General features: G+C 44.0%; 1 protein-coding gene across 2 annotated transcripts in view; it reads left to right on the plus strand.

Annotated features, from left to right (window-relative positions):
• The window catches only part of LOC134465922 (pyrroline-5-carboxylate reductase 1, mitochondrial-like), a 29,035-nt gene extending 15,150 nt beyond the window's left edge, over nucleotides 1-13,885 (plus strand). Inside the window, exons 6-9 of one of the 2 annotated variants that reach the window (XM_063219831.1) lie at nucleotides 2,101-2,322; nucleotides 8,580-8,672; nucleotides 9,047-9,210; nucleotides 13,607-13,885. In XM_063219831.1, coding sequence (XP_063075901.1) covers nucleotides 2,101-2,322; nucleotides 8,580-8,672; nucleotides 9,047-9,210; nucleotides 13,607-13,787 — 660 coding nt within the window. In that variant the 3' untranslated portion in view covers nucleotides 13,788-13,885. The remainder of the gene's footprint in view (nucleotides 1-2,100; nucleotides 2,323-8,579; nucleotides 8,673-9,046; nucleotides 9,211-13,606) is intronic. The other variant, XM_063219822.1, reaches the window with a different exon arrangement.
• Nucleotides 13,886-18,429: the final 4,544 nt, after the last annotated feature.

Raw genomic sequence — 18,429 nt, forward strand, 5'->3', positions numbered from 1 at the left:
TCCACTGCAGGGGTGGGGAACCTATGTCTCGGCCCTTGTGGCCATCTTGTCCGGCCCCCGATACAATTTCAATGTTGGACAGTTACACAGGAAATATGACGTATGTTGTAAAGAAATATTAGAAATTACATTTGCAATACAATTATGTTATGTTTTCAGGGAATCTAGTGAAAGTGATGACTGTTGTAAATGTGTCCACCTTCAATATAGGCCTTAAGTGCAGGGAGAAATCCTGGTTTGTGTTCATAGTACGGCCCTTGAAGCACTTAATACACCTGAGAAGTATGGTGATTAGTCTGGGTCTACTGCAGGCTGATGGGTCTGTCTACTCCACTGCGTTCTTTGTTCTAGCCGTTGTGGACGACCCTTGATCTTCAAACAGGCCCCTTGACAAATACAAGCACCATAAATAGCAGCAAACAAATATAGCTCCTCCACAGTGCCATGTGTAGTGCATTTGAATGCTTAAATACCTGCGCCATTGACACAAATCCTGAAATATCTCTGACACAGACACACATGATCAGCAGGCAGCTAGGCAGTCCTTCAGAGAAACCATGTTTCACACCGCTATCTACTCAGCAGCTGAACCATCCCCATCTAACTTCATGCTAAGCCAGTCATGGTGTGTGGTGTAACATTACTCTGCACAAGAATGTGTGGCCCCTATACCTCAGCTCCAGGGCTGCTGACAGCTTTGGCCGGGCCCGGGAGAAAGTCATCTGAAAGCACCACCCTCCCCCCACACCCAGGACATACGATGTAATGGGGACTCAATCCGGAGCCCCCTCTCTCCCTGGGCCTGGAACAGCGGACCTCTTTGTCCCTGATCCTGCTGTCGGCTTCCCTGTAGCTCAGCCCCTTGGAAACCTGGAGATCCATTCAAACAGCTGACTGTACAGTACGTTATGCAGGCAGTTGAGCGTTCTCACAAATCTCTCCACCAAAGTGGCAGCCTCATCTACAATATGTGCTGTGATAATGACAGGACACTAGTGCCATGTTATTGTTGTTTTAAGTGCAGTGTTTGTAGTAATTTAACACTTTGGCGCAGAGCTTCTGTTATAACCTCATTGTCTCCAAACTGGTAATAACCAAGTCTTAATCGGTTACTTAACACTCTCTGCATTGTAATAGCAATGCTCTTATGATGTAGTTGAGTGTTTTCAGTAAAGGGTGAATAGGCCCATCTTCAGAAAGAAACTACACCTGTATCGCGCATGCGTGCGTGCGCAGGTGCGTGCGGGTGCGTGCGTGCGTGTGTGCGTGCGTGCGCTTTACTGTAGGAGGTGTGTACACTGCTCAAACAGAACACAATTCTTATAACATAATTTGGAGCAAAATAGTTTTTGTGAAATGCCAGCTACATTTGTGTGTTCACGTACAGTATGGTTCCTTTTTTGCATGTGCACAGCCCCTCTCCACCTAATGCTCCATTTAAACCTGTACATGTTTCCTTCCAGTTCCACATAGTGTAAATGTTTTTCCTGCTGACGGTGCATATGTATTTTCTTGGGGTGTGACCATAGATATATACACTAGATACCGCATTGACTACTCCTTTGTTTTAGAACCAAATCCTCAAGTCAGGTCGTCTCCATTTTTAGGCGGTGTATTGTTGCCGTCAATCAGTGAAGAGGCAATACGCACATTACCCTGTAGTTGGTATGAGAAATATAATTTATGCCGTCCTAAGACGATGGCTCCCAGGGGTCCTCCACGGCAAAAGGCTGAACACAGCATCTTGTGCTCATATCTATGGGGTGTGACGGGGTGAGAATCACTGGCCCAGCTGTGTGCACGTCTGTGTGTTTGCACACACCATGTTTTCAGAGGTGTTCAAAGTAAAAGTAAAAAAGAAACGCTTCCAACACAGGTAACTTATCTGAATAACTAGTAGACCTGTGTACTTGCCTTACGATCAGCTGACTCTGCACTGGTTGGATCAAGTTTGTGGAAGGTTCTTGTTGGTTCAGTAACAAAACAGTCTATCTACCTCGTGTGTTTCTGTGTGTGTATACAGAAGCTGATTCATTTTATGTAGGTTTTCAATGGAACTTCATGTTTTCTCGGTGTGTGTGTGTGTGTTTGTGTTTACAGAAACTGATGCAGCATCGTCCCAGCCCCAAGGTGATGCGTCTGATGACCAACACCCCGGTGGTGGTGCGCGAGGGGGCCACGGTGTACGCCACGGGGACCCACGCCGAGGTGGAGGACGGGAAGCTTCTGGAACAGCTGATGAGCAGCGTGGGCTACTGCACCGAGGTGGAGGAAGATCTCATAGACCCCGTCACCGGACTCAGTGGCAGCGGACCCGCATATGTGAGTTATTACAATAGTGTTACTGTAGGGTACTAATGTATGGCGTAGTAGTAGTAGTAACAGTAGTAGTAGTAGTCAAGTCAAGTCAAGTAGGTTTTTATTGTCAATTTCTTTACATGCACTGGTCATACAAAGAATTTGAAATTACATTTCTTGCTTTCCCATTAGACATAGACTAATCTAGGTAAGGACATAGACAGTATAGACATAGACAGTACTTATACATGGACTTAAGACAGTATGGACATAGACAGTGCTCATACAGACATTTAAAGTGCAAGACTGGACAACAGAAGACTTGTAGAGGACATACATTAAGAGGTATCTGTTGTGCTTTTGTGCTTTTCCTAAAAAAAGTCCTTTATAGCGTTCTGACATGGTAATAGTAGCATTTTGAAGAAAATAAATATTAAAAAAGGTCTGTCAAGTACACCAGCAGCAGTGTGTGTGTGTGTGTGTGTGTGTGTGTGTGTGTGTGTGTGTGTGTGTGTGTGTGTGTGTGTGTGTGTGTGTGTGTGTGTGTGTGTGTGTGTGTGTGTGTGTATGTGTGTGTATGTGTTTAGTGCAGGTAGAAGGTGCGGTGTGCGTCTTGTGTGTGTGTTCGTGTGTCTGTGTGTGTGTGTGTGTGTGTGTGTGTGTGTGTGTGTGTGTGTGTGTGTGTGTGTCAGTGTGTGTATGTTTGGGTTTAGTACAGAAAGTGCAGTGTGCTTGTGTGTGTGTGTGTGTGTGTGTGTGTGTGTGTGTGTGTGTGTGTGTGTGTGTGTGTGTGTGTGTGTGTGTGTGTGTGTGTGTGTGTGTGTGTGTGTGTGTGTGTGTGTGTGTGTGTGTGTGTGTGTGTGTGTGCATGTTTTGAGTTAGTGCAGGTTGAAAGTTCAGTCACGAGTATAGTAGTGCAGGTGGAATGTTCAGTCGCAGATATGGTGGTGGGGGGATGGGGGGGGGGGTGTCAGTGGCCTTGCTGGCTAGAGGCTGACAGTGGAGGGAGAGTGGGTTGAGTGTTCAGCATCTTGATCGCTTGGTGCATTGTGCTGCTCGCCAGCCTGGTGGTACGGGAACGGAGGCGCCTGTACCTCTTTCCAGAGGGCAGGAGGCTGAGCAGTTTGTGTGCAGGGTGGCTTGTGTCTTTGATGATCATCAGTGCTTTCCGGGTGAGGCGTGTGGTGTAAATGTCCTGCAGGGAGGGGAGTGGTACTCCAATGATCTTCTTCGCTGTGTTCACAACACGCTGGAGTGTCTTCCTGTTTTTCTCCGTGCAGCTTCCTCCCCACACTGTGATGCAGTTGGACACGGTAGTAGTAGTAGTAACAGTAGTAGTAGTAATAGTAACAGTAGTAGTAGTAGTCATAGCAATAGTAACAGTAGTAGTAGTAGTAGTAGTAGTAGTAGTAACAGTAGTAGTAGTAGTAGTAGTAGTAGTAGTAACAGTAGTAGTAGTAACAGTAACAGTAGTAGTAGTAGTAGTAACAGTATTAGTAGTAGTAACAGTAGTAGTAGTAGTAACAGTAACAGTAGTAGTAGTAGTAGTAACAGTAGTAGTAGTAGTAGTAGTAGTAGTAGTAGTAGTAGTAGTAGTAGTAGTAGTAGTAGTAGTAGTAGTAACGGTAGTAGTAGTAGTAGTAGTAGTAGTAACAGTATTAGTAGTAGTAACAGTAGTAGTAGTAACAGTAACAGTAGTAGTAGTAGTAGTAGTAGTAGTAGTAGTAGTAGTAGTAGTAGTAGTAGTAGTAGTAGTAGTAGTAGTAGTAACGGTAACAGTAGTAGTAGTAGTAGTAACGGTAGTAGTAGTAGTAGTAGTAGTAACGGTAACAGTAGTAGTAGTAGTAGTAGTAGCCAGTGCTTGACACTAACTTTTTTGCTTACCAGCCATTTTGGCTAGTGGTTTTCCTGACTCACTAGCCATTGGGCCGTTTCACTAGCCATAATTTTCTTAGCCATCATAGCAGCTTTAATTAATAGGCTGTAGGCCTTAATAATGTAATGTAGGCTAATATAATATAATATAGGCCTAATATAATATAATATAATATAATATAATATAATATAATGTGCTATAGGGAAATTAGAATTGTTAGGCCTATGGCCTATGGCCTATGGCCTAGGCCTTTGCATGCTATGCAAAGAACAGATTTACTGATCTGAGGAATGGCATAGCCTATAGTATATTTAGGCTACCATGCAGAAACACCAAGCACAGTGTTGTGGAAGGGCACAAATGTAAGCTACACGAGAGCAAAATATTTTCGTCTTTAATCTGGAGGGACTTCTTCATATCATATAGGCCTATCTGTGGAGGTCGCCGTCCAAATTCATGCGCAAAGTAGATAGCCTAAAGTCATTGCCAAGTTGGCCGGTCCTCGGACATGGATGTGGAATAACACCTCTTCTGGAATATTTGCTAAAAGCATCCACTAGAAAGCACACACAGATGCGGTAACTACAGAAGGGGCTACGACTTCCTTTCATTCCGTTTAATAGTGAGTTGTAAAATACAAACGGGCGAGACGGGCACCTGCGAAGGGACATGCAATGGGATGCTTTTGTGCAGTCTGGAAGGCTACTACTGCGCGTTTTTTTAAGAACGGTTTGACAGTCGGGAACAACAGCACAAGAAACATGGAGGAATATTAAGGTATGAAGACACAGGCAAATCAGAAAATAATTTAAACCAAACATTATTAATGCCGCATGTGTCCTTGTCTTATCACTGCGCTAATGAGACTTTCACAAGAGTAAGACAGACTGACATGTTTTCCTCTCGCTTTGGTCATTTTAATGACCACTACTACTAAGTATTGTAGTAATGACAGATCGCAAAACAGGTCAGTTGAGATGAACTTCGCTACTTTATTTTCACGTGAAGGTTTCCAGTGACATTTCGAAGCGCACGCTGATGTCCCGGTAGCTCGCTGTCACTCCTCTTCGCAAGACTAGCTCTAGGCCTATCAGATTCCTGGCTTGCGTGAGACACGGGTGACACGTGACACAGGTGCTTCATGGGTATTGTAGGCTCGCGAAATCGCATTGTATTGCTTTTGTAGCAAAGACGGTCCGAAGAAAAAAAACTACAAAATGCGGTGCCTCATCATTCAGAATAGTAACGGACCCGCCAGAATGGCTAGTGAACCTTCGGTATCTACTAGCCAACGCCGACTTTCACCCGCATTTGGCTACCTGGCGTGTGTTAGTGTTAAGCCCTGGTAGTAACAGTAACAATAGTAGTAGTAGTAACAATAGTAGTAGTAGTAACAGTAGTAGTAGTAGTAACAGTAGTAGTAGTAGTAGTAACAGTAACAGTAGTAGTAGTGGTAGTAACAGTAACAGTAGTAGTAGTGGTAGTAACAGTAACAATAGTAGTAGTAGTAACAGTAACAGTAGTAGTAGTAGTGGTAGTAACAGTAACATTAGTAGTAGTAACTGTAGTAGTAGTAGTAGTAACAGTAATAGTAGTAGTAGTAACTGTAGTAGTAGTAGTAGTAACAGTAATAGTAGTAGTAGTAGTAGCAGAAGAGAGCTATTTAATAGATCATCTGCAGTCGTAGTAGTCTAAGGAAACATTAGTATATAACCCTGCAGTTGTAACGATGGATCCATGTTTGTATGCTGTCCTGCAGTTGTGATAGATAGTACTAGAGACCTGTTTGGACAGCATCTCACTATGCAGTGTGTGTGTAGTAGAGCCCTGTTTTATCCCTATGCAGTTGTAGTAGTGGTGGAGTGCTGTTTGTAGTTTACTATGCAGTGTGTGGAATAGAGAGCAGTTTGTATATTACTATGCCGTTGTGGTACTGGATCAGAGCATGAGTCTGTACATTATTCTGCAGTGTGTGTGTGTGTGTGTGTGTGTGTGTGTGTGGGGGGGTGTATCTGAGAGCTAGGAATGAGGTTAGAGGAAGTGCGTTGCGAGAGGGAGACTGACCTACTCAGGCTGGTGGAGATTTATTCTTGTGCCAGTGCAGTATCTTCTCTTCTCTTCTCTTCTCTTCTCTTCTCTTCTCTTCTCTTCTCTTCTCTTCTCTTCTCTTCTCTTCCTCTCCTACTTCATGCCTCAGCATATATAGTCAACATGTACCATACTATAATTCAGCATATACTGTAGTGTACAGTCAAGATCTCCCATCATACTCCACCTCAGCATATAGCATACAGTCAACATGTACCATTCAGCATATAGCATAGTCAACACGTACCACATGCTGTACCTCAGCTTATAAACCAGAAGGCAATGCTATACATCTACAGTAAAAAACACTATACCACAGCATATGATATGCAGGTAACACATACCAGCCGTGGCCTAGCAGTTAAGGAGATGGGCTTTAGATCAGAGGGTTGCAGGTTCAAATCTCCACACTTCCAATCCCTACTGCCAGTGTTCAAATTACGTGGTAGCCAATGGGAGCTGAGCTCCCTTTCCCTCAGGCTCCCATGAAAGAGGCAAAACTTGATTTTCTGTCTGTCTTCAATGTGTCATTTATATTACCTTATTAAGCAAAACAGCCCTAAATATCCATATTAAATATAAATATCATATTCCGATCACCATGCATGCAACTGTAGGCCGCCTATTGAACGTGTTTATTAAACCGCTACTGCACTTAATGGCTGAGGTGCCCTTGAGCAAGGTACCTAACCCCCATACTGCTCCAGGGACTGGAACCAATACCCTGTAAAATCACTTTGGGTAAAACCGTTAGATGCACTGTATGTATAATATTCAGGCCATGTGGACGGCCTTACTCATCAGGATATACACCAGAAGGCAATACTAGCGGTCAGCATATTCAGGAGACATGTTCAGCTAGTGTGGTTTTAACGTCTACTGTATGCGACATGCAGCATGCACTACATGTCCTGCAGTTTCATAAAGGTGGTGTGAAACGTATCCAGTGGAAGCTTTAGGTATCAAACAACACACACAGAGGCTAAGTCAATCACTATCGACCTTTCCACATACAGTACCAATGCTGCACTCTCACCTTCTCTTTCTCTCTCTCTCTCTATCTCGCTCTCTCTCTCTCTCACTCACTCACACACACACACACTTGAACTGCACACTTGAACACCACTCAACTGATTGTCCTGCAGCATGCCAATAAGGCTTAACACCTCACATCCTACCCCCCTTGTCCTGACTAGAATGACCTCACTCGGGGCTTGTCTGGGACAAAAATACAAACATGGCATTTTCAACCAAGACCAGTCCTCTAGGCATTGAGTGACAATGAAGCCTGTATCGTTAGTTTTAGTAATTTAATGTGAACTATCTTGGCCACATGAGCCAAAATCAGCGTTTCCCATACATTGAGGAAACTATGGCGGCCCGCCATAGTTTAAATTTGGCCGCCATAGTTTCCGAAACGATTTCCGTTTTTGTTAAAAACGATTTGAATTACGATTTCCTTCGCATTTTCCTCCTGGAGTAAATACATCCTATAGAGAAAACTACAAGTGCTTGAAAGACAGAGGGATCAAAAGCCTAGTCAAGTTGTTGTAGTTAACTTGGATTTGGGAGCAATAAAAAAAACCTTCAGAGAAGGGACAGTTGGGATGAGTTTACTAACACTCCCCAGGCTTTGTTTTACAGTTGTAATGAGTTAGGTGACAGGCCTTCATTGACACGGCAGAGGAGACATTGAGCTGTATATAGAAATGAATGTGAATATAGACATAAATGTGTAATATGTTGTTCAGCCCTTTCAATGGGAGGAATTTTGAAAAACTGGCCCTGTGACCAGCACCCCTCATGTAGAATGTGTACGCCTGTGTGTGTGTGGGGAAAAGGCATAGCCTACCCTCTTAGACCCTTTTTGTCTATGTGTTAACAATTTCACAGTACTCTTAAATTCATATCTCTGCTCCTATTTTGTTTTATTATTTTTTTCATTACATAGACCCCTGTATGAGGGACGAATGAAACTGTGTTATAAACAGAAATTATTCACTGTACTGCATTTAAAAAAAATAAATAAATAAATAAATGTACTACCCCCCCCGGACAACAAAAAATCCCGGCTGCCCCCATAGTTTCCAAAATTTCTGTGGGAAACACTGCAAAATGCTTTATTTTTAGGCTATCTGACTATTTCAGGTAGGCCTGCTGTAGCGGCAAAAGGTTTGGCTGGGACACAATCATGAACAGTCCACCGGGCAAATGCCCTGTATTCCATATGGCCAATCCAGCCATGAACTCACTAGCCCTAACCCTTATAAAGTTGTTCATGTATGTATTTCATGTGTTTGTGTGTGTGTGTTTGCAGGCGTTTACGGCGGTGGATGCCCTGGCTGATGGAGGTGTGAAGATGGGACTCCCCAGGAGGCTGGCCGTCAGACTAGGAGCACAGGCCCTACTGGTACGAGACAGGGGGCCCGGAATTGGGCTTTCAGATGACATTGTCCCAGGCCCAGCCTGTGTGTGTGTGTGTGTGTGTGTGTGTGTGTGTGTGTGTGTGTGTGTGTGCGTGTGCGTGTGCGTGTGCGTGTGCGCGTGCGTGCGTGCGTATGAGTGAGTGAGTGAGTGAGTGACAGAGAGAGGAGGGGGGGGTGAGAGACTGGCAAGAAAACTAAGGGTCCAGCCCCTGTGGTGTGCTATCTTAATCTAACCCATCCTATCGTGTGTGTGTGTGTGTGTGTGTATGTGTGTGTGTGTGTGTGTGTGTGTGTGTGTGTGTGTGTGTGTGTGTGTGTGTGTGTGTGTGTGTGTGTGTGTATGTGTGTGTGTGTTCAGGGAGCGGCGAGGATGCTGCTGGACTCGGAGCAGCACCCAGGGCAGCTGAAGGACAACGTGTGCTCACCAGGGGGCGCCACCATCCATGCGCTCCACGTCATGGAGAGCGGAGGCTTCCGCAGCCTGCTCATCAACGCCGTGGAGACATCCTGCATCAGGACCAGGTGAGATAGGGGGATGGGGACGAGGTGAGGTAAGGTATAGGTGGGGTGGGGTAATCCTCAGTCTGCTCATTAGACTGGTACCAAAATTGGAAAAAGTGCTTATTTAAAGAATTATAGGTTGAGACAAAGCCGGCAAACAGTCTTGTTTTGTCAATATGGGTGCACTGAATTCAAATCTGCAATGTGCCAAGCTCTATTTGACCTCTGTTGACCTCTACAGGCCATTGAACTTTAACAAAGGTTAGGCTCAAAATGAAGTTCAAGTTCAATTTTATTTCTCGTCATGGGGGAAACTAAGTTGACTTTAGCCCTATTCCGACGGGACTAGTTTTATGTATGAACATGGGGAAATGTGATTTTTATCTCAGGACGTCGGTAAAAGAAATGGCCGATTCGGACTGTATTGAAATATCTCAGTAAACGAACAGAAAGTAGGAGGAGTTACTCGTCACGCACCGTTGTGACTGCACTTTTCGTCACGCGCGTGCCAACTCCACAATATATTATTGATTTTTGAGCACATTATTGCGCATCCATGGAGGCTTTTGGTCCCATGGAACAATTCTAATAATTGCCTTTTGGTTTACTAACCCATCAAAATCCATTCTAATGCATCTGCATGAGTGTCCTTTCATTTGGAGAGTGCGTTTGACCATACTGTCTGATTTTGACAACGAACACAGCTTGGAACAACTCCCTAAAACAAAAAATGGTTTACTGCAAGGCAGTAATGTTTGAAAGCCCGGAGAGATTGGATATATTGTGCGTTTTGTGCGCTTTACCAGACAATTTTACATAGGGTCGCATTCGGACGGGATTAGTATTACCCAGGGTAACTTTTCCGGACCCTTTTACAGGAGGTAAAAATCGCGGTGAAGTTTACCCGACATACTCCGCTATCTTTAACGGACTGGCACGTTCGGACAGGATTAGATTTCCTGGTTATTATTTCTTTACCTCGGGTCCTCCCATTAAACTAGTCCCGTAGGAATAGGGCTTTTGTCTCAAGAATGCCTTTGGGTGTCACAATTCTGGATATTGGTGCCAGTCTAATCAACTGTTGAAGTTGCCAGGAGTGGATTATCAGGTGAGCAGCCTGCTCATGAACTAGAAGGACTTGGTGTGAAACGTTAGCAAACCCCCCTCCCCAACGCCTAATACACACTAAGCTACAGCAGGTGTGGGCTACAATTTTTTTTTTCCCATCAACTAAACTATTCTTAAGATTACAGTTTCCGCTTGACTTGCTCTTAGTGGATTTTTAAATTTATTCATGTAATAAATGTCCCTTCTTGCTCGACTGGCACTGTACCAACATCATTTAACTTTGGTAATGTGCCATCACCATCTCAAAGGTGTACACACAAAGAATTAAAATGAACTGATGCAATGTTAAGCAATACCCTTTTAAGCCGCAGTCCAGTCTAAAGGTCATTGACATTGAAATTCAGCTTCTTAAACTGAAACCATAATGGCGACACCATTTCTGTTGCAGAATACATTAACACCTAAAATATGTAAAAGATATTTAATGTGAAGACATAACCTTTCAAAGTATGAGTCAAAAGTCCGCTCGCTGACATTGGGTTCAACATTTTGATGCGTGTAATTTTAGGCAACAGTTGGGTGCACCAGTGTGTATGCGTATGCTTATGCCTGTAGGACTTCAGCCTGGAGGACACAGTCATGTCCTCTGTAGGAGTATTACCACAGTTAAACACTTATCATGCAGAACAGCATACAACTTGGCAATATCTTTAGATTGCACTACCTGTATGTACTGTATATCCCTATACCTGGTCTGTTTACTGTATCCCTAGAAACTGCTCCACACACTGCATCCCTCGAACCTGTTCGACATACTCTATGGCAGTGGTTCTCAAACTTTTTTTCCATTATTCCCCCCTTCGGAGGGTCTGGATGCTTCCGAGCCCCCCCAAGCAACAGCAGTACTCGCGCAGACTGATTTTACGATCGCTGCGCTGCGCAGAATCAAAGGAAAGGTGACTGGTGAGATCAAACAAAGAGGGACGTGTGTTCATTTCATATGATATTCAAATTCACGACAATTTATAATATAATGTTGGTGAGGGCTTAAAATGTATTGCTTATTTGCAAGACAGGAAATAATTTCCTTTGGGAAAAAACACCGAAAATCAGATGTCACACGCCCCCCCTGCAATGCCTCCGCGCCCCCCCAGGGGGGCATGCGCCCCATTTTGAGAAACAATGCTCTATGGCTATAAATTGTTCTGGTTACTGCATCCCTAGAACGTTTGGAACCGGTTCTTCACACTGCATTCCTAGAACCCGTTCCACACATACTCTATGGCTATAGCTTAGCTATTCTGCACTCTCCAATTCCCTGTCTATAAAGCACCAGTCCATATGCACACTGTGCTGTGTTCTGAGGTTCTACTGTATGAGTTGTGCTATGCACTGAAGGCCCACACCCTGTACTCTTTCCTCCTCTGTGTAAAGAGTTCCAGTATTTATGGACGTGTGATCAGGATCTGCAGTGGAGTGACTTTTAAGCCCAAGGCAAATTTCCACTCGAGGACAATAAAGTGTACTCTTCTACTCTGACAATTTTTTTGCCTGATACAGCATTCCTATATCCTGCGCTATATTCCTCTTCCCCTGTACAGGGAGCTCTCGTAGCCTACCAAGGGAGTATTTCAAGAACCTTGTTCAGTAGTAAACCAGGTTAAGTTAAACTTTTTAGGTAGTGGTAAAGCATCTAATAGAAGGGCATGCAGTCCTCATTACTTTAACTAAATGGCACCTGTGGGCTATCTATTAGCAGGTTTACCAATTCCTGTAGGTTAACTTTGAACAGGTTTAACAGGTGTATGACTTAACCCTGCTCGTGGAATACCCCCTGGTAGATCAGGAGAAGATTCTGTCCTGGGTTGTGCTACAGTATATCACGAAAGTGAATACACCCCTCACAGTTTTGCAGATTTTTGAGTATATCTTTTCATAGGAAAGCATTACAGAAATTTAACTTTGACACAATGATTAGTGACGTTTTAACAACATATTTAACCGCTTACATTTCTTGTTCACTCAGATAAAAACTAAATACAGCCATTAATGTTTGAACATGTACTCACAAAAGTGAGTACACCCCAGATTAAAATCCGGTAGAGAAGGGGCTATGTTGGCTCGAATCGTCTCGAAATGAAACGAAATGAAAAGGGATGACAAGGGAGGTCATCAGTGTGCGTTTCAACCTTTCTTTGCATTGAACTTTTAAATTTTGAGTCTGCATCTGGCTTCAATAGATTGGTGTGAGATTTGAATGCAATCCTATGGAGAATATCATGATCTGCTTCAGTAGTCACAGTGCATGTTGACATGCATGTTTCTTTTAGGTGTATTTCAGATTGCCAATGTTGACAGCATTCATGCATCCCCAAACCATGTCAGTCCCACTACCATGCTTGACTATTGAGAGGATACACCTTTTTTGTAAAACTCACTTGTTTACCACCACACATGCTTGACACCATCTAAAGCAAATTTGTTTATCTTGGTCTCTTCAGATCACACAACATGGTTCCAGTGATCCATATCCTTGGTCTGTTCATCTCTCTTGAGACCAACATAAACAAATTTGCTTTAGATGGTGTCAAGCATGTGTGGTGGTAAACAAGTGAGTTTGACAAAAAAGGTGTATCCTATCCAAAGAAAGGTTGAAACGCACACTGATGACCTCCCTTGTCATCCCTTTTCATTTCGTTTCATTTCGAAACGATTCGAGCCGACATAGCCCCTTCTCTACCGGATTTTAATCTGGGGTGTACTCACTTTTGTGAGTACATGTTCAAACATTAATGGCTGTATTTAGTTTTTCTCTGAGTGAACAAGAAATGTAAGCGGTTAAATATGTTGTTAAAACGTCACTAATCATTGTGTCAAAGTGAAATTTCTGTAATACTTTCCTATGAAAAGATATACTCAAAAATCTGCAAAACTGTGAGGGGTGTATTCACTTTTGTGATATACTGTATATGCTATGCTGTGATATAGTCTGCACTGTGCTCTGCTGTGTTGTGTTGTGCTATACTCTGTGTTGTGGGCTATGTATAGAGTCTATAGGCACCTGTGCTGTGCTCTGTGTGTCTACTGCTGTTAAGGGCCTTTGCACTAAGCTGTTTGGTGTATTGAATCTCTGTACTGTATTCTCTCCCATGTGTTGAGCGCTGTCGTCCTTGGCGGACCAGGGGAAGATCTCATGCATTACCATACTGAGCTGTGTTTGTATTGTCATAGTTTGGCATAGTAAATCTCTGTTGTCTGGTCTCTACTCTGCTTTTAGGGAGCTGTTGTACCTGGTGTATATACTGTTTGGTATATTAAACCTCAGTACTGTGTTTTCCCCTGTGTGTAGGGAGCTGTCGTACCTGGCGGACCAGGAGAAGATCTCTGCGGCGGCCATCAAGAAGACGACGTTGGACAAGGTGCTGCAGCAGCCGGGCGTGGCGGAGGGCGGCGTGGGAGTACGCACGGAGACCGGACCCGGAGTACGGACCGGCATCAGCCTCTACAAAAACAACCGACACAAGAAGTGAGAGAGCGAAGTGGAGCGGAGTGAAGCTTACCGGCCTTACCACACACACACACACACACACACACACACACACACACACACACACACACACACACACACACACACACACACACACACACACACACACACACACACACACACACACACAGAGATGTAGAAGTGCTCTTACAGATGTAATTACAACACTGGTGGTATGATATTAAAGGGTTTCACCTTTGTAATATCATACTTCTAGTGTTGTAATTACATTTGTTATAGTCTTTTGAATCTATTCAACTCAGTAAACATGCATACAGAACATACATCACCCAGAGAAAGACTCTGCCTGTGGAGTACACAGTCACAGGTGTCACTACCAAACCCATACGTACTGTACATCTGCCACAGGCTCCTATTGTGAGTCGTTTTCAACCACACACCCTTGGATACCGGACTTGCTCAACAGATATTACAGCCTAACCCTGTTATAGGACACAAGTGTACAACAGGCCTTATTACTCCTATTACATTACATTGCAATACATAATCAACTTACAGTGTGTTGGTTACAGTCCCTGGAGCAATTTTGGGTCAGGTGCATTGCTCAAGGGCACTTCAGCCATGGATGGAGGTGTAGGCAGAGGTAAGGGTGGGATTCAAACCTGCAACCCTCTGGTCTTATGAGGAGCCTGTGAAGTACACATGCGCAATCATCACCTTCACAATAACTAAATAACACATGAGCTCACAGTCTTGGATTCTGATCTTAACCGACCACAGTCAGCACTTACTATGGGCAATGTGTCTGTCCGTCTGTCCATCTGACTGTCTGCCTCTCCACATGTGAACTGTCTTTATTTCTGTTTTGCATACGTAACCTCGTCTTTCCTGGGTAGAAATGCTACAGCTGCACAATTACATAAACGGACTATAATAAGAGTTACATGTGTACGTACAAGAGCTACTATATCATAGAAGTTGCCTTTATTTGTGTAGTGGAGGAGTCGGCAGGGCATCACAGCCAAAGGCCTACATTCTAAGAATGTTTTCTCATAAACAGCCAAAGGTCTCCGTTCTCATAATGTTTCATCATAAACTTCAGTTGCTGTGTCCATAGGCCTCCCATTCCTGTGAGACACCATGCATATACAAGCAGAAAAGCTTGTGAATTGTTATTGGAGCTCTTTCAACTCATTTGCTTTACAGTCTTTGAATACGTGTTTTTTTCCTTATTATTTTTTTTTTCACAAAGGCATTTTTGGTACTGTGGACTTTTGACCTTTGTACACACTTACTTACACTTAACTGACTACAACAGATTTTTTACAGTTCAAGTTAAAGTACCCTCAGTTTAGCCCTGTCGACAATACTGTATACGTTTTTTTTTTTTTTTTTTAAATGAAGGCATAAACAATGGCCTGGGATGACACAAGGATGTCACTTACACACAGGAAACACGTCAGATGGAATCTGGTGTTGGAGACTTTGATAAATCATCACGTCTACAAGAGACCTACTGTCCTTCAGAGCATCACCCATACGGAGAGCTGCATTGGGGAGTATCACACCAGTCTCAATGCTGCCCTGCAAAGGCAAAGTGGAGTAACTACATATTTCTTTCAAAATTTTGTTTAGACCGAAAAAGGTCTTCGGAACACCTCCTTTATCTTGTGACAAAGTCACATGGTCCAAATGTGTCCCGTTTTAGAGATATTGCTATGACAAATTAGCAGTAATTACAATATCCAGCCGAATACCAAGGCTTCGAAGGCTGTTTTTCTCCGTTTCAATGTTGGCATAGTTACTGTACTTTGCCTTTGTGGTGCACAAAAGGCTGTGGATCATTACATTACATTAGAGTCAGCGTGAGGCGGGAGGACCTGAGAGGGGATGGGGTGGGGTGGTCAGTATGGGGAAGGACTTTGAGGGGGTGGGGGTGGTATTGTGCTGTGCAGTTCACCAGTGATGGGGAATGACCTGTGGGGGGAGGGGAGGGTAGGGTGTCTATTATGTATGTATCTGTTACATGCTGCAACATAAACACACTGTTCGTACATGTGTAGTAGGCATGTCCAAGAACCATAGATTGTATTGATATACATTCTATGCTAAGAACCTACTACTCCATATGTGTCCTGGTTTGTTGTGTGTCCTGGTTATTATGAATGGACTGAAGGAGCGTCCAAACAGTATTCATGATTATATTCATATTAGGCCAATGCAGATGCTCCTGGTTGTGGCCTGCTCAATGGTGGAACCAAACTCCTTTTAATGAAGAAGCACTTTAACTTCAGCTGGACATTCTGCTCAGGACTATACATACAGTTTTATAGTCAGTCAAACCTCCAGTGATGCAAACTGTACAAATATGATTTTTCCCCCCATTGTGAACATGTTCATGTGATTTTTTTTGACTAGTTACAAGACACCCTGTCCTTTCAAGTGGAGAGACTGTACAATACGCAAACAAATGTGCTTTTTAAATAAAGTTTCATGATGAGAAAAGCCAGCAGGAACAGCGAGTCTTTAAATGAGTCTTCAAATGAGATGACAAAAATCGAGAGATGTGCTGTGCGCACTGCTAGTGGCAAAGCAGTGATACACGAGAGTCCTAGTTGGGCTTCGCTTCGCGCATGCAGCCTATTGTTAGCTCGTCTGTCTTAGGTCAGGTTGCACTGACTGCTTTCCTTATTTAGTTTTCCTATGCACACAAGCGCCACCGCACCGAGGGTCATGTCAGCACAGCACAGCACACACTCAGCTGTCATTTTAGCTGTCATCTGTGGAGCTTGTCCACACACATTGACCGTGCATGCAGCCAATTCATATCCCCCACAATGTAATGTAGCCTAACACTGAAAAAAGTGAAAATGGTTTTGCTCTGCAGTCTGCATGTTGTGCATGTGCTGACCTCTCCGTGCTTAAATGCAAAATCTTGACTGCTGCACGGCTTTTTCACGTGCAAGAGTCGAGTAGCCAAGTAATCAAAACTACCAAAATAGGCCTACCTCTGGTTGTCATTGCTGGATACACCACACTGCAGTTAAAGCTGCATCTAATAATTATGGTTTAATCAATATGAATTTTATTCCAACTTATCCTAAGTTTTTCTCTCCCTGGACGCTGAAATCCGCGCATATGTCGGGATTCTTGGTGCAGCTGTATTGCTGAGGCATGATCTCATAGCCTGTGTCACTCGGTACCTGCGATACGTCACCATCACTACATAAATAGCCTACGTCTCTAAACCGAGGGGTTCTTCTCTTCTCGTGTCACTATTGAGCGAGCGTAGCCTACTACACTACCGACATCAAGCGTGCAGCTACAGCAGCGCCAGCCGCGCGGGGATTCCCTCAATTAAGGACAAAAAAGCACAGTCGACAAACACGCACGCGGTAGACTGTGAAATCACGAGCGATGTAGGTGACAGGGATAGGATGCGAAGAGAAATGTGTCACCGGATCGGTGGCTAAGTGGTCTGCAAGCTCATGCACTCGCGAGCGATCCAGACCTGCTGCTTCATCACATCTCTCGGGCAGCGCCGACATCAGAACCACAGCAGGTAGGAAGGGAAGGGGGACGCGGCTAACGCGGTATTGTTCATTCATGCAACATCAACAAACGCCTATTGTTACTCCTAGTTACAAGTGTACTACGGTGTATCAGCAGGCGCCGTTGGTCAACCTTAAATATTACCTGTCAGTAGTTGTCCATCACCAAATCCAGTGTTCATGTCGAAGGGTCGCATAGTCGCATACTCGAACCTAATTGGATCTTTTCACCTGTCATTTGGTAAAGTAGAGAGTAGGCTACGCGACGCAACACTTTCCATCATCGGCGTGCGATTTCTTTGGGATATTTTTTTGTTGTTTTGAGCAGTGGGTAGAGGCTTTTTTTCGCTCGCTTCTTTCCTTGCTGATTCATCATGTGGACTGCTTCCAGTTGTTTGGCCAAGAGATGCTTAAGCGGATGTTATAGCCTGCTCGGCCTCTCGGTGCGTCGCTGAAATTACTGGATAGTTTTGACGGGCAGCCGTACCTGCCTGCAGGTATGTGGACGCAGATTCTTTTTCTGGTGGGATGTTGACACATATGCTTAGCTCTATTTAAAGGAAATTGGATAACCTGTTGGTGTTTTGCATTGATACATGTTTATTTTGTTTTAGGGTTTTATTCAGAACAAAAAGCAACAGCAACTGGTGTGGAATCAGCGTTCCGAGCGTGTTGGATAGAGATGTGTTAAGCTGTCTGCTCGCTCTGACCTCAGAGCGCGTGTCTGTGTGGGTGGGTGGGCGTGTGTGAAGGAGACAGGGTAGGAGCCTAGTGCCTGGTGTTTGGCATCGAGGCGTGGAGGAGTATCGGCTCTCAAAATAGTTAATTACATGAAATTGTTATATGTTACTGATAGTCGTATGTGTCCTTCAGTCTTTACTTCTTTCTTTATTGTGATCTGACTGTTGTCTGAATGGCTGCAGCTTAATGTCACTGGTTGCTGAGGCTCTTAAGGTGTACAGAGGAACAATTCACTGCAGGACTGTGTGTGTGTATGTGTGTGAGAGAGTGTGAGTGTGTGTGTGTGAGAGAGAGAGTGTGTGTGTGTGTGTGTGTGTGTGTGAGAGAGAGAGAGAGAGAGTCTGCCTGCCTGCCCCAGAGATAGAGAAAGAG

This window comes from Engraulis encrasicolus, chromosome 2 (assembly GCF_034702125.1).
Source record: "Engraulis encrasicolus isolate BLACKSEA-1 chromosome 2, IST_EnEncr_1.0, whole genome shotgun sequence".
NCBI classification, from domain to species: Eukaryota; Metazoa; Chordata; class Actinopteri; order Clupeiformes; family Engraulidae; genus Engraulis; species Engraulis encrasicolus.